Here is a 16952-nt window from a genome sequence, read left to right on the forward strand (position 1 = left end):
TGAAAGAACTCAGCCTTGAAATGCTATCTCTGCAGCTGCTAATGCTGGAAATGAGGCTGATAAATCAACACTAAGAAATGCTTGGCACTGACTTTGGACCACAATGAGGTTTGACTGTGAACCCACAGAGAAGACATTGAAGGATTTCATGTCACTAACGAAGAGACTATCCACATTTCTCTTCTTCTGGAAGGTGATCAGCCAGTGTGGTAGATAAGTTGAATAAAAGCTGAATTTGGTAATGTTGCACCTCTTGTGCATTCCTTGAATGAAGGCGGAACTGCTGGAATGGTATTAAATTCAGACAAGCGTGAGGAGAGTAGTGATGAGGATGAGGGTGACATCATGAATGTAGGTGCGATAGTGGGATTTACAGTAAGGAATATATATGTGGTCTTCTTCTATTGTTCCTAGCACGTAGCTCCTAAAACCCTTTTGTTATAATGTTCAGTTTTGTTCTCAGTTCCTGAAAAATGTGTCTATTGTTATTCATAGAACAAGCCCTTTTCTACTATCCCTGAGTTTATGCTAATGAGGGTAGAAACCCATATTAAAGTGTCAGGAGACAAACAAGCCTTTCTAAAGGCCGTGTGCGGGGGTGGGGGTGGGGGGTGGGGAGCCATCATTTAAGACTGATGTTCCATGCCCATCATCAGATGCCCAGGTTGAGGCTGACGATCACCACAGTGATAGCCATGCTGTTGTACTTTTCTGAGATCCCCTTGCAGCCCCATACAATGAGCTGTGCATGTAGCATAGGTATTAGCTTAGACTGAACTAAGCTTTAGTGACTATTTTCCTTAGAAATAAGAAAGATTTTTTCTTACTAAAAGACAGCGTAACATTTTAGCTTTAACGTGTATTAAAGATTTCATTAACAGGTATCATTGAGAAACATCTGTTTGGCATAAGAGCCAGTATTATCAATTTCCTAGAAAATCTGAATGTCTTGGGGGAAAAAAGCATTGACTGATTGGCATTGTGCTTCTGACAGTTGATTTATAGCTAGGGAAAGGAATTTGGAAAGGCAGAGAAGTTTTTTATATGCCAAGCATTTCTTCTGTGGAAAACGAAGAATGTTGCCCACCGTCCTGTTCTACAAGTATCATGTCATTAGCCACTGCAGTTGCTGACCTGTCCAGTAGTTAAGACTCCACGCTCCCAGTGCAGGGGGCACGGGTTCGATCTCTGGTCAGGGAAAATTCCACATGCCATGCAGCCAAAAAAAAAATTAGAATACCGTACACCCTGGAGGGAATTCAGGGTGAAGATCAGAATGAAGCACTCTGTGTGCTGGGAAAACAGGCAATATTTTGGGTCTATCGGCCCTTAGATAGTTAGAAATATTTCAGGAGAAATTTTTTTTTTAATGCTAACCATCATCTGAGCCTCAGCAAGTCATAGTATTTATTTATTTATTTATTTTTGGCTGTGTTGGGTCTTCGTTTCTGTGCGAGGGCTTTCTCTAGTTGTGGCAAGCGGGGGCCACTCTTCATAGTGGTGTGTGGGCCTCTCACTGTTACGGCCTCTCTTATTGTGGAGCACAGGCTCCAGACGCGCAGGCTCAGTAGTTGTGGCTCACCGGCCTAGTTGCTCCGCTGCATGTGGGATCCTCCCAGACCAGGGCTCGAACCCGTGTCCCCTGCATTAGCAGGCAGATTCTCAACCACTGTGCCACCAGGGAAGCCCCCAGGAGAAATTTTTTATGACATGTATTCTTGCATCTTCCCATACTTAGAAAAGCACTTAAAGTTCATTAACTGAAATAATACTCTTTGTGACTAGTGGTAACCTTCTAGCGAGATGTATGCTTGATTGCACGTACCCCTTCACCAAAATCGTGTATATATTGGCTTCTCCCTCTACTTCTTTGAAGCAGTTTCTCAGAGTCACTTGAGAGAATGTCTCCTGGACCACAGTCCTCAGTAAGTCCTCAGATAAAACTGAAACTCACAGCTCTCACGTTGTGCATTTCTTTCCGAAGTGGACACCTGTGTTGTTAAAAGTAATCTCTTACCTGGTCACTGAATGCAGTAATTAAACTACAGCAGGGTTACGTTTATATTGGCATTATTCTTTTGTTTGTTTGTTTGTTTTTTTGTTATTGTTTTTTAACACCTTTATTGGAGTATAATTGCTTTCCAATGGTGTGTTAGTTTCTGCTATATAACAAAGTGAATCAATTATACATATACATATGTTCCCATATCTCTTCCCTCTTGCGTCTCCCTCCCTCCCACCCTCCCTATCCCACCCCTCTAGGTGGTCACAAAGCACTGAGCTGATCTCCCTGTGCTATGCGGCTGCTTCCCACTAGCTATCTATTTTACATTTGAGAGTGTATATATGTTCATATATTGGCATTATTCTTGATACAATTATAAGTGGGTTTAATACAACCTATTAAAATGGCTAGAACTCAACTCGCCATATTTTTAAATAACTTTTTCTTATAATAATTCAACTATTTCAAAATAACACGTTTAATAAAAAATGTAATAGATGTCCATTTAGGAAATTTAGAACTATAAAAATAGAAAATAAGGACCAGGGATTAGCTATTGAATCTGAATAGTTCTTCCATGGTTTCTAAATATAGTATGTGTGTATTTATAGATATATATATATATATATTTACATAGTTAAGATCATATCGTACATTTTTATATTCTATTTATCACTTTGTAAGTATGTAGTTATGTCATTAAAACTCTTTGCAACCATTATACTTTATGACTGCACAATGTTTTACTGTATGGTTCTACTATAATTTACTTAATTTCCCCCTCTCTGGGGAAAGTTTATGTTGTTTGTAATTTTTCTGTATTATAAATCACACTGTAATGAAACTTCTTTGTGTTTCACTTCTGTCTTAATTTACATTACTTCTTGTGATAATTCCTCGAAGGGTAGTTACCGTGCCAAAGGGTATGAACAGGTTTGAGTCTCTTGCTAGTGCTAAATGGCTGCCCAGAAAGGCTGCACCAGTAACATAGGGAACGGCCTTTTTATAGACATTTTCTTTGCATTCATCTACTCAGCAGGAACAAAAACATACTCTTTGCCCGCTCTTTTTGAGCAAAAGTTAATGGAAATTGGCTGTTTCCCTGCCATTATTTAGTCCAGTACAGTATATAAGCTGTGTGTTGACTGGACCCAGCTTCATTTTTCTGGGTAGATGCTGTTTCAGCCCTGTCTCTGCAGGTTAATGGGACCACCTGATCTCTTTTGCGTGGCCGTGAGCACATGTGGGTCACATTTGGGTACCATGGCCCTTTCCGGTAAGCTAATTGTGCTTTAGAGAAATTGCCACTGCTTAGTTTCTCCTTTACACACAAGACTAAGGGAGATTGAAGGAAGGACTGTTTAAACCGCTGCAAAATTCATTCATTCTAACAGACAAAATAACATTTACTTGGTGAATGTTGAGATTGTACAGAATATTTTTCTTTATAAGTCTAAAGCTTTGCTTGGGAGATCAGGGTCATCTATTGAAAGTTCCCTCAACTTCCTTTCTTTCGGTCTCAGAAGTTTTAAAATATTTTTAATCCATTTTCTCACTGGTAACCTCCTTCATTCTTATATGTTCCATTCATGTAAACCCATTATGATCTGACTTCTGTCTTCACCCAGCCATTGAAATTGCCCTGTTGATGGTCATCTTGTCAAATAGTTCTTTACTTTGCCCCCTGCCTAACATCTTTGCTACATTTGATCCTGTTGGCCAATTTCCTTTCCATCCTTTTCTGTTTTCCCACTTTCCCTTCTCCCTTCATCTTCTGCCTGGTGTCAGGTGTAGTGCTAGCCTCTGAGTGCGTGGACATTTGGGGAAGAGAGGGGTTGTGTGTCTTCTACTCTCGAGAACCACATAGTCTAGCAGGAAGACAGACAATTGGTAATAATACAGCATATTAAGAATTGTATATACAGTGGCACTTGGTTCAGAAATGACCTTGGTTTCCTTCTAGAAACTTCCTATCCTAGGCTTCTGTGAGACCCCTTTGGTTCTCTCACTCTTTATATACCCTTCCGTTAAAGAGGATAATTACCAAGAGCTCTGTCTTTTGCCCATTTCTGCTTTTACTGTCACTTTCCCATGGGTTCTTATACATCCTTACGACATTAACTCTTACCTCTCTACAAACAAATCCCAAGGTCTCCATTGCTAGTACTGAGCTCTTACCTTATTTCCAAACCTCAGACTGAGTCCTAGAAATTGTCTTGGGTCTGTTTTGACTGAGAAATAGTTGAGTTGCTCAGAGTTCTGAACTTTGTCTACAGGTAGATGTATGAGTTTTTGCAAGTTACAAGATCTAATTGAGGCCTAGATTCTTTGTAAGATAGTAAGAGTAATACTTGCCTCACAGAGTTGTTGGAAGGATGAAATGGAAAACCACTTTCCATAGAGGCAGGACCATGGTTGGCATTATCTTTCTGGGTCTCCTGTATTTTCCAGATGGACTTTCTCACAGAGAAACTTGACAGAGGAAAGAAGAAAGGCATTTACTTTTCAGATGGTGGTGGGAAATCTCGCATGGTCATTATTCTCTCTCTGTAAGAGGTGATAATAAAAATACAACAAATTGTTTTGGGTGGGGAGAAATGACAGATGAGGGCTGAGCAGATAGATTAAAAAGTCTGAAAAAAAGGACAAGAAAAGTAAACTTTCCTTAGCAAGCTAGGGGTGGGTCAGGAGAACCAAGAAAGGACGTGTGGATGGGGCACCTTGGTGGGACAGACCCTGGGGGTGCAGGTGGGCACGGGCATGTGTGGAGCAGAAACCGAAGAAAGGGGGTCGGCAGCCCTCAGGAGCACCTTCCCTGGAAGAATCCTGAGCTTGGTGACAGCACATGGCTTTGGAAGGGAGAGATGCTTGTCGTGTCTTGCCAAGGTCGCTGAGCTGGGTCCCTGACAACCTACCAGTGTGACTTAGTGCTGAGACGCAAGAGGCGGCATGGGCATATTTAAAATTTATATCCACTGCAGTGACAGGCCACTGAGCGCTGTGGAGGGGGAAGATGGATTTCTGCTGAAGTGCGGCCAAAAACACTTTTCGCAACAGCTCTGACAAAACAGTGCCATAAATGAATAAACCCAGAGAGTTTCTGGGTATCTTTGCAAGCTTCTAACGTGATGGCCGTCTCAGACAAAGGGGCTCTCCCCAGGTGTCACACGTGATTTAACTCGGATCTGGGAGGTCTCGGTTCCGTAAGCTGAGTGGGCTGTGCTGTCTGGGTACATACCAGGTGTGCTTTGGATGGTCACTTGGAGCAATGTCATCCCCTCCTAATGCAGTTTATTAGCATGAAGTTATGTATTTTCTTGGTATGATCGCAGAGTCCTGGAGGTCAAATCACTACCTGGTTGTATGCTTTATAGTAGCCCAGTGGGTAAAAATGCCAAGTTTTAGAAGATGTTATTTGGCAGATTTAAGTTCATGGTAAATTTTTTATGAACCTAGGGATTTGACCTCTAAAGATCTTCATGCCTGAGATCCCCGAGTCAATTTAAACTTGCTCGTGGGCCAGCAGGGAAGTATCCAGAATCCTTCAGTGTTGTCCTAATACTCCCTGTACCTTAGAGTTTGGGCCGCTACACCTGGATCTTTGTCACCACATTTGTGATGTGAACAGCCTATGAGTGAGTTCCAGCTGTGAAATCTGGTCCTCTTCTTATTAAATTCTGGGCATTAGAAAGAAGATCTGGTCAACACGCTGTGTCCTGGCTGCTCTGTGTCTCTTCCCAAGTGAGTTTAGGCCTGCTCCTGGTTTCCTGTGGGTGCCCAGTAGAAAGTTGCTCTTTTACAAAAGAGACATGTAATTGATGGGATCCTGCGATGGTAATTAAGTTTAAATGACATGACCAGATGTGAGGACAGAAAAGATTTGCATCCATAAAAATAATTTCAGCTGTCCACTGGTATAGTCTATCACTCTGTGTAATATTTCCTTAAGTTTTTCACTTTTATTTTTTAAAAATCACATAAAAATAACCATTACCTAAATTAGTGTATTTTATTGGAAACATCCAAAAGAAAAGTGTTGTTCATGTCATCTTGTAATGTGGTGAACTAATCCAGAAGTCACATTTTGTCAGGAGTGAGCAGAACTTGGTGGTTATGGGGATGAAATGGGCAGGAGGGCATTTCAAACATCCTCCTTCCATCCTTCAGAGACATGGACGTAATCATGGGCTGCCTTTAAGGAATGAGACCCCCAAAAGTAGTCAGAATAAAAGAAAGTCATGGGACTTCCCTGGTGGCGCAGTGGTTAAGAATCCTCCTGCCAATGCAGGGGACACGGGTTCGAGCCCTGGTTCAGGAAGAACCCACATGTCGCGGAGCAGCTAAGCCTGTGGGCCACAACTACTGAGCCTGCGCTCTAGAGCCCGCGAGCCACAACTACTGAACCCGCGTACCACAACTACTGAAGCCCGCGTGCCTAGAGCCCGTGCTCCGCAACAAGAGAAGCCACTGCAGTGAGAAGACCGCGCACCGCAACGAAGAGTAGCCCTCGCTCACTGCAACTAGAGAAAGCCCGCACGCAGCCAAAAACAAAAACAAAAAAATAAAATAAATTAAATTAAAAAAGAAAGAAAGTCATCACGTTGATAGTTTTATTCAACGTGAGGGGTCCGGGACATGATGTGACCTGATAAGGGAAATTTTCTTTACACTCATGGACCTAAATGTCAAGGGGAGGACACTAGAGATTAGGGATCTAAGCATGACGTTCATGACTCTCTCCATGTAGAGCAGAGAAGGTAAGCCTCTCTGGGCAGATTTCCTTAATTGGCTGTTCTGTCTGAGTGGCGGAGGGGGAGGCAGGTATCAGTAGGGTGGTGGGGAGCTGGTAGGAGACAGGGCCCTCCCGCCTCCCCCATTACTTTCTGCAGAGTGAAACATGACTGGTGCTTATGTGTATGCTCTTTCCAGAACCCGTGAAAGGAGTTGCTGCGATGGTTTGCTGGGCTCTCAGGAGAGCTGCCCAGGTGCGCGTCCACCTGGCGAGGAAGGCCAGCGGGCTCTGCCGAGGCCCTGAGCATCAGGCCTTGGGCGCGAGGCCCGCTGTCCCAGAGCCCGCTGCCCGGGGAGCCCCCGGGGCCCCGGGCGGCACGGTGGAGCTGCTGGGCAAGTCCTACCCCCAGGACGGCTACAGCAACCTGTCCCGCAAGGTCCTGTCCAGGGTCGGCAAGAACCTGCACAACCGGCTGCATCACCCGCTGTGGCTGATCAAGGAGAGGGTGAAGCAGCATTTCTACGCGCAGTACGTGGGCCGCTCGGGGACGCCCCTCTTCTCTGTCTACGACGACCTCTCCCCGGTGGTCACCACCTGGCAGAACTTCGACAGCCTGCTTGTCCCGGCCGACCACCCCAGCCGGAAGAAGGGCGACAGCTATTACCTGAACGCGACCCACATGCTGCGCGCGCACACATCCGCGCACCAGTGGGACCTGCTGCGCGCGGGGCTGGACGCCTTCTTGGTGGTGGGCGACGTGTACCGGCGCGACCAGATCGATGCCCAGCACCACCCTGTGTTCCACCAGCTGGAGGCCGTGCGGCTCTTCTCCCGGCACCAGGTGAGTGTGGCCCTTGTCGGGCTTGGAGGACGGGCTGTGTGGTCTCGTGGAGGCCACTGCGGTTTATCTCAGCCAAGCCCCACGGGGTCCTTGACCGTGTTCGGCACCCGTGCGTTATCCATCCCGGGTGGCGTCCTCTGTGTAGGCGGAGCTCAGTGTTTTCTGGCTGACGTGTTGTGTCAGTAGCCGCAGGAATTGGCAGGCCTTTGTTTCCTCGTGTCTGTCCTTTTCCTTCCAGTCCCGACGTGCCTGTCTCTGGGTTTCTCCTTATGAGTGGGTAGTCAGTGGCTCACACTTACCCCCAATCCCGGATGACTCGAGATGCAGCCCTGAGACCCGTGGTCTGGTTACCCCAGATCTCAGTTAGCGGAGGTTAATTACACGTTCCCGGTGTTGGGCACCAATGAATTTCTTAGGTAGCCCGGGGACTGGTGCTTTAGTGGCTGAGACTGTAAGCTGTCTTGTCCCACACTCTTTCCTTACCGTCCCCTGCTTTACACTTGTGGGTGCTTTACATTTTTTCTTTTTTTTTTTTTTTTTTTTCTTTTTGCGGTATGCGGGCCTCTCACTGTTGTGGCCTCTCCCGTTGCGGAGCACAGGCTCCGGATGCGCAGGCCCAGCGGCCATGGCTCACGGGCCCAGCCGCTCCGCGGCATATGGGATCCTCCCAGACCGGGGCACGAACCCGTATCCCCTGCATCGGCAGGCGGACTCTCAACCACTGCGCCACCAGGGAGGCCCTACATTTTTTCTTTTTGAGACATCTTCATTATTGCCCTTCTTGAAGTATGTGTTTGGATGCATAGAGCCTTTCTGGTCAGGAAATCTGCTATTCCGGCCATTCTCAAAAGCACCCAACTCCTTGCATCTGTTAGCTGACATCCTAATATGTTGTGCGCAGCTTTTTTTTTTTTTGGCAATTTATGAATATTCCTTAAAGCTTGAGTCTATTTCCTAAAAAAGTGCAATATCACTTGTCTTTCATTAACATATTTTAAAACCGTCTCCGTTTTTATGTGAGAAACAAATGGAATTAATGAGACATTACTCCTTTAGTATTTCTTCCAAACATGTGCACTGAAACAGGAGGAATAATTGTCACAAAACTCCTTCCCACAAAACACCAGGTAAGTGGGTTGTCGGATATGAGCAGGAACAGTATAGGATCCTTAGGCTGATAAGTAACCATCATTTGTTGTGTTAAATGAGTCGTGTTTTAGGAGAGGACCATTGGCTTCAGGATGTGCTGCCTTCCTGGGAATTCGTGCTAATTCAGAAATAGGTATTCGCTTTACACAAAAGGCCAACCAAGCTTGATCCCAGAGCTGCTTAGATGAGCGCTTATGCTACTAGGAAAAGCTGGCTATTTTCTATGTTAGGAGTAATAACTATTAACAAGGATACAGATTTATTAGGAAACAAAAGGGAAATGGACAAAGACAGGTCAAAGTCTGGGAAATACGACCAAGTGATGGAATGTCACCTACCGCTAATGAGCCAGTGGAGGTGGGACACCAGTGACAGGGTGTCCAGGTCACGGCACTGGCAGGTGCACAGCCCGGTTTGTCTCATTACAAAAACGAGAAAGGGCAGTGCTCCCTGGTTGGTAAGGCTGCAAGCCATGGGAATGGCAGAGGAGAGGAGGCTGCGAGACACACACTGGTGTTCTGGTGGCGGAAAAAATCCAGGCTCCCTTAGAAGGTGGGAAACAGGGAGCGGGTAGGGAATTAACCTCACCTCATTTCACACTTGTGCGGGGTCTGGTCCAGTTGAGCGGGGAGCAGGCGTGGCTCGTTTTCAGATGATGCGACTGTTTATTCTGCTTCTAGTTAGAAAGATTACACGCCCACACACGTACACGTACGTGTCTAAGAATATAGTTTGATAAAGTAATTTCACGTGCCGTGTTTCGTTTACTCGTAATAAAAACCTGTGAGACAGATCATTTCCACTTCTACCACGAGGAATCTGAAGCCCCAGTAGGTTGGTGACTTGCCCAGTATTACCCAGCCAGCTGGTGGCAGAGTCCACCCTGAACTTCACCTGTTCTACTGTGGTCTGTTGCTTTTCATAGAGGAGCTGCTTGGGACCCAAGCGGGGCTTTAGTTCCAGGAACGGTGTGGGGGAGAGAAGGGTGGAGTTTTGTGGATTCCTGGCCTCAGCTAAAGTGTTGGTACTAAGTCTGACCTAATCTTAAATCTCGAAAAAATTCGTTTCCTTCTTTCAGTTTATTACCCTATGAATAGGATTTTTTTCAATAGTTTTAATCATGCTACATGTATAATTTACAAAACTATATTATCCTCCTTTAAAGTTTTCCTGTTATTTCATAATCTCGGTCATCATTGTTTTCATCACTACATGGTATATTTCAGCAAGGAGGAAGGTGCATAGAGACGTATGGGGTAAAGGAACAAGGATAAACACAGAAATGGATGAACTATGACAATGTATATTTTATTTAACTATTAATTGTGAATAAAACCCTTTTGTGTTTCGAAAAACGGTAAGATGTATCAGTATTCACAAATATAAATGTATTAAATTTGCCAATTTAAAAACATACATTATCAGATTGGACATTTTTCAGTTAGAGAAACCTGAAATAGAATCACACTAGAGGTTGAGAGTAAAGGGCAGGAAAAATATATATCAAGCAAATACTTACTAAAGGAAAGCTGGTAAAGCAATTATTAATATTAGATAGAATAGAATATATGGAAAAATATTAACTATGAATAAAGAGGGATAATACATCGACCAGGATGCTTTATGACTTAGGAATTTTAGTGTGTCCCACATCATAGCCGTAATATAGAAACCAAAACTGAAGAAATAAAAGTTAAGTTTGACAAATTCATAATCATAGTAGAAGATTTTAAATGACCTCAATCAAAAACCAATGGATTAAGCAGACAAAATGAGTAAAGATATAGGAAATCTGAAAAATATGATTAACAGGCTTGATTTATGTTTATTTTTAAAATGCTGTAACTGTGTGTGTGTGTGTGTGTGTGTGTGTGTATTTCTTTGTGTTTGTACAGAGAGACAGACATATACATAAATCCTATACCCAACAGCTGGAGGTATATAGTCACATGAAATAACTTAAAAAAATAAGGGGCTTCCCTAGTGGTTCATTGGTTAATAATCCACCTGCCAATGCAGGGGACACGGGTTTGATCCCTGGTCCGGGAAGATCCCACATGCCGAGGAGCAACTAAGGCCGTGCGCCACAACTACTGAGCCCATGAGCCACAGCTACTGAGCCCTCACACCACAACTACTGAAGCTCGCGTGCCTGGAGCCCGTGCTCCCCAACAAGAGAAGCCACCGCAATGAGAAGCCCGTGCACCGCAACAAAGAGTAGCCCCTGCTTGCCGCAACTAGAGAAAACCCGCGCGCAGCAACGAAGACCCAACACAGCCAAAAATAAATAAATAAATAAATAAATAAATAAATAAATTTATTAAAAAAAAATAAGTTGCCCATGTACTAGTTGACAGTTGAAGTCATAAACAAATGTCAAAGAATCAGTAACATTAATAGAACCATGCCTGACTGCAAAGTAGTTGATGTAGAAAGCAGTAAGAAAAGGATAATAAAAGTTTCCATATCCTCAGCCATCTAAAAATTCACAACTATAGATTCATGGGTTAAAGAGAAATATTAGGATGTATCAAAAGTTACTTATCACTCACCAACAATGAAAATACTCACTTCAAACTGCTCGGGCGTGGGGTAAATAGTCACTTTATTATGTAGGAACTTGGTCGACCCACTTAAGTTGTACCATCACAGTTAACATTAATAAAGCGAAATGGACAGGATGCAGCTAAAAAAAGTACGGGCCATACATTTCGTTTTAAATATATTATTAAAAAAAATTAAAACCCTGCTAAAAGCAAACAACATTGTTCTCAAAAGTGGGACGTGGGTTGTATAGTTTTTAGTAGTCCCAAGTCTTACAAAACAGACGCAGCACCTGGAATAGCAGAACCCCAAACCACAGACAACTCCCCAGCACCCTGGCTGATAGGGTCTCGCTAAGTGCTTCACTGCTGGCTGGCAGATCTGCACTGTGTCAGAAACTGAGGCGGTGGGGGAAGCCGGGGTCCGAGAAGAGGAGAACTTCCTTAGGAGTCTCCCAGAGAACAAACTGTGGGAACCAGATTCACTAGAGGGGTTTGACATTAAGTCCTGGTGGTAACACTGTTCGCCAGTGGCCACTACCATCACAGAAAGAGGGGCAGCCAGACTTACGTGTCTCCTGATGGAAGAATACAGTGCCACCTATGACGTCCTGCCAAAAACTCTGGACCTAAATCAGTTCAAATAGCTATAGATCCAACAACCAAATTTATAGGAGATACAGAGGACAGAGAAACACATTAAACTACACCATGTAGATGTGATAAGCAAAATCCAGCCCGGCGAAATTCTACAGCAATGTTCCTCAAGATGAGATCTGCATAATGAAGTAAGTACAAGAATCAGAAGTAAGTGATTAGAAATGTTTAGACCGTCACAGTCAAGCTTGTGGTCAGAGGACTTCTGTGGATCTGCGTGCAGACTGGTCCAGGTGTTCCCAGATGATCTTGGTGAGCTGCATGTGCTCAGTCTGGGTGGTGGTTTCGTGCAGTAGCACCGTGTATGATTTCGAGACCGATTAGAAATCTAAAACTGTCTCTTTACTGTAGACAGTTTGAGAAGCACTGCTCTACAGGATAAATGATTCAGTTTCTTCAAATAAAAGCAAGGAAAACAAAAGGGAAAGACAGTAGATGGTGCCTATAGGTTAAAAGGACAGATCTCAATCACTCACAATGTGTAGATCCTATCAAGAGAAAACATCTTTCAAGAAAAAAAGATTTGAGACCGTTGGAAATTTGAACACTAACTGAATATTTGAATTTAAGGAGTTCTTTATTTTTACTTTTCTAAGGTATAACAATGGTAGTATATGTTTATATAGTCATTCTCTTTCAGAGATACATATTGAAATACATGTGAGCGAAATGATGTCTGGATTTTCTTCAAAATAATGGGGGGTAGGTGTCTGGGGATGAATGTAAGAGGATTGGTCATGAATTGTCAATTATTGAAGCCGGGTGTTGGATACATGATGAATCCAACATTATCCTTTCTACTTTTGCATGTGTTTGAAATTTTCCTAATAAAAGTTCGAAGAAAAAGACTGAAGGAAAACACTGGGATCAGTCAGTCTGTCAATTAAAAAAAAAAAAATTTGCTGAACATGAACTGGGATCTGGGGCTGTAAGAAGGTATCACACAGTCACGAGAAGGTCCCTGGTTTCACGGGGAAGACAACAATTAAGGTTAAAAAAATAATGGAAGGCAGGAGATATTAAACACTAGAGCGTGAGCACAGATGACATTCAGAAGAAAACTGAAACCGATTAAATCTAGAATTAATAGCCTCTCTTCCATCATTCTGAGATGATTTTACTGTGAGGCTTTATAAAATCTGAAAGACTTGTAGTCTTTCTCAAAAAACAGAAAAAGAAGGACCTATCAAACTCATTTCACGTTAGACTTGTTAATAACAAATTAGATAAAAAGGATAACATTAGAGGTTTCATCTTTATGAACACAGATTATTCTCATTTTTAATGAACAAGTACAGAATTATTAAATGAAATGTTTGCAAATTTAATTTGTTGGAGTATTGTGTCCTACCACATTATTACTATGCATGTATTATATTATACGATATTAACTGATACAAGGAGAAAAAGAATGTGATCACCTCAGTAGATGTGGGAAAATCATTTGGTGGCATTTAATGTTTTAGGACGTTAAAAAAGCATTTGATGACATTAGTATCTTATGATAAAAACTTTTAGCAAGCTAGGAACAGAAGGGAACTTCCTTAACATTATGAATGATATTTGTCAAGCACTCACAGCATACATCATAATTAGTGGTGAATCATTATAAACAGTCCCATCAAATTAGCAACAATTCAGGGTAAGGTTGCCATCACTGTGTGGGAGGTTCTAGTTTATGCAGTAAACCAGAAAGAGAAATGAAGATCTAAGCATTGGGAAACATGAGATAAAGCTGCCTCATTTATAGATGACATGATGGGCTACCTAGGAAATTGAATAGAATATCCAGATCAATTATTAGTGCTAATAAGAGAGTTCAGCAGTGCTGTTGGATACAAAGACAATATACAAAAATATATTTCTTATCTACAGGTAATAGCCAGTTAGAAAATAAAATGGAATAAAGGTTTTATTCATAACATCAACTAAAACTTCGAAGAATCTAGGTATCATTGTTGCAGAAGATGTTCAAGATACTTGTAGATAAAATTATCAGATATTATTAAAAGACGTAAAGGAAGAAGAGACAAAGGAAAGGAAGAAGAGAGAAAGAACCATATACCATGTTCCTAGATTCATGAAGATGACAGCTTTCCCAAAATCAATCTATAAATTCATCGTAAATCAAATAAAAATGTCTACTGCGTGTTTTGGAGAAGTTGAAGGACTGATTTTCAAATTTATAGGAAGAGCAAGTTTACAAATAGCCAGAAAAAAATTTAAGAGCACCAGTGTAAGGGGACATGCCTTGCCAAGCATCAAGACTCATAATGCTCCAGTTATTAAGAAGGTTTTACATTGGCACAAGTTTAGTCAAATAGAGAACTTTGAAACAGCTTTCCTCATATTTGGGAATTCGTTTTCATTATAAAATGGAAGTGATGTTAATAAGTGGGGAGATGATGGATTCCACATGAATTGCTCTGGGACAATTGTCTATAGAGGGAAGAACACTTGGTCTCTACCTCACACCAAATGCAAAGTTCAACTCCGGATGGTTTCACAATCCATCTGTGAAAAGGAAGTCTTCAAAACTTGAGAAGAAAGTATAAGAGATTATTGTTATCAGCTTGGGGGTAGAACACAGTCTCTTAAATCGAGAATTCCTAAACAAGAAAAATCCTTAATGGAAGAAAAATTTTAAAGTTGACTGCGTTAAGGTAAAACTTAACACCTAATAAAAGAATTCTTAAATGAAGTTAAAAGGCAAGCATCAGGCTGGGTGGAGAAATCTGCTATGCATATAACTAACAGAGGATTAGTGTTGATCAAATGTAAAGGTCTCAGTATGATAAGAAGAATCCAGTAGGGAAAAATCTGAAATACCAAGAGCTGGCCGATATGTGGAGCCGTGAGAATGCTCTGAGGGAGTATAAAACCCACACCTGGAACCCCGCTCTCTCAAGTGTACAGTTCAGATGCGTCTTGAGTGCTTCTATCAGCAGATAGATGAGAATGTTCATAGCACTGTCAATATGGTACGGTATTCATATATCTGTGAAAATGAATAAATCACAACCAAATACATTAACATGAATGGACATAGAAAGTAGCATTAGGCAAAGACAGTTTTCAAAGCTTACATTGTATGATTGCATTTATGTAAAGTTTAAGACATGGGCAGAACTAACCAATATATTATCCTGGGGTTCGTGCGTGTGTGGACAAGTTATGGAAAGCAAGGGAATAATTTAAACATTAAGTTTGGTGTTACCTCTACAAGGAGTGGCAGGGGATTGTGATCAGGTAGGGGCATGAAAGGGGCTGCAAAGTTTTTGGTACCATTCTCTTTTCTGAAAATGGCTATGGGTGGTGAGCAAACATGTATGTGCTTTTATTACTATTTAAAATGACATACACTTTTTATAAATCAATCGTGTAATTTTTTTAAGAAAGAAAAATGGGCAAAGAACATTAACAGCCTGTTGATGGAAGAAGCATGAGATCAGCCAATAAACAAGGATCGGTTTTATCGGTAAATAAGAAAGTGCAAATTAAAGCAACCAGATATTCTTACAAACTGATTAGATTAGCAAAACTTAATAATCTTGACAATACCAAGTATCTAGAGGAAGCATAAATCTTACACCCTTCGATGGCGAGTGTATGTAGTTGCCACCACTTTGTAGAGTTATTTGGTAGTTTCCTTTTTTTTTTTTTTTTTCTTTCTCAAATTGTACTCTCTGGGATCTGGCATTTTTCTTTTAAGCGTTACAAATAAAGGACAGTGGGCTCTAATTGTACATTGAGTACTTCACAGCAGTTAACATAAATAAACTAGAGGTACCATGTCAACTTGGATGAGGTTTTAATAAAACGTTGAGAGAAGCAAATAAATTATGAGTGATACTAAACTAGGATATCTTTCTAATAGGTATTTCAAAATATGCCCAACACTACGTGCTCTCACTGTGCGCTTAGTTTGTGCTCCCTCTCTCTCTCTTTCTCTCTCTCTCTGTCTCTCTCTGTCTCTCTCTCTGCGTGCACTAGCTCCAGCTCTTCCTCACTATACACACATGCATGCACACCACAGCCACACAGTTTTTTTGTTACATAAATATGTAGGTAGGTGTGAAAAAAGTACATGGGAACGATAAACAACAAAAGCAAGACAGTGATTTCCTGTGAGGCGGAGTCAGGGCGAGTGCTGGTGGCACAGGCGCCATCAGTGTTTGCGAAGGAATCAAGATGTTATGGGGTTTTGGAGCGTAGAAGGATCTCTGAGACGGAAAAGTTTGAGAACCGCTGTTCTATAGCTTCAAAACTAAATTTTTTGAAAACATTTATTGAGACATTTATTTTTGCAAAAGATAGCAGATTTCATGTGTTTGCTGGGCTCACTGGAGGGAGCAATCTGATTTAAATATATTAATTAAAAAGTACACACCTGGACCAGTGCTCGAAGAAGCTCCACTTTCCTTTGGTCTCTGGAGATGCCTGTCCTGTCTCGCTGGTGGTGCCCTGTGCAGGGGGCCTGCGAATGCACGGGGTGGGCAGGGGGTAGGCAGCGGGCAGACATTCTGCAGTTTACTCTCCACTCTTGGCTGCAGAGGCTTTGTTTCCTCCGTGTCTCTATCCCCGTTTGATGGTTTCCTCTGGGTCAGTGTTATCCAGGGTCTTTCTATTCATACACTTGTGCAAGTGATAGTTTATTCATGCTGAGCCTTCCTTCCTGCCTAGTTCCGTCTTCATTATTGTAAAAAAAATTTCTAAATGCTACGTTTCTTCCTCCCTTCCTTCCTTTTCCCCTTCTCCCCTCCCCCCTTTCTTTATTTTTTTTTTGGTAAATTTGTTTATTTATTTTTGTCTGCCTTGAATTTTTTGAAATTTTTACTGGTCTATGAAATACAAAACTTTAGGTCTTAATAACTGAAGATGTGGTGATATTATGGAGAAGTTGTAAATATTTTATAATTAATATATGATTCATGAATCATAATTTTGACCATAACGATTGCTATATACTACTTCATCATGATGTCTGTGTCAAGTTCATATCCCATCCCACGCCCCTTTTTATAA

The 16952-nt window shown here is 42.0% G+C and overlaps 1 protein-coding gene across 7 annotated transcripts in view; it reads left to right on the forward strand.

Moving 5' to 3' along the window:
- FARS2 (phenylalanyl-tRNA synthetase 2, mitochondrial) overlaps window positions 1–16952 on the forward strand; it is a 375868-nt gene that overhangs the window by 45341 nt on the left and 313575 nt on the right. For all 7 annotated transcript variants that reach the window (XM_060109822.1, XM_060109828.1, XM_060109826.1 and 4 more), the window contains exon 2: window positions 6935–7578. In XM_060109822.1, coding sequence (XP_059965805.1) covers window positions 6958–7578 — 621 coding nt within the window. In that variant the 5' untranslated portion in view covers window positions 6935–6957. The remainder of the gene's footprint in view (window positions 1–6934; window positions 7579–16952) is intronic.

This window comes from Mesoplodon densirostris, chromosome 10, assembly GCF_025265405.1.
Source record: "Mesoplodon densirostris isolate mMesDen1 chromosome 10, mMesDen1 primary haplotype, whole genome shotgun sequence".
Taxonomy (NCBI): Eukaryota; Metazoa; Chordata; class Mammalia; order Artiodactyla; family Ziphiidae; genus Mesoplodon; species Mesoplodon densirostris.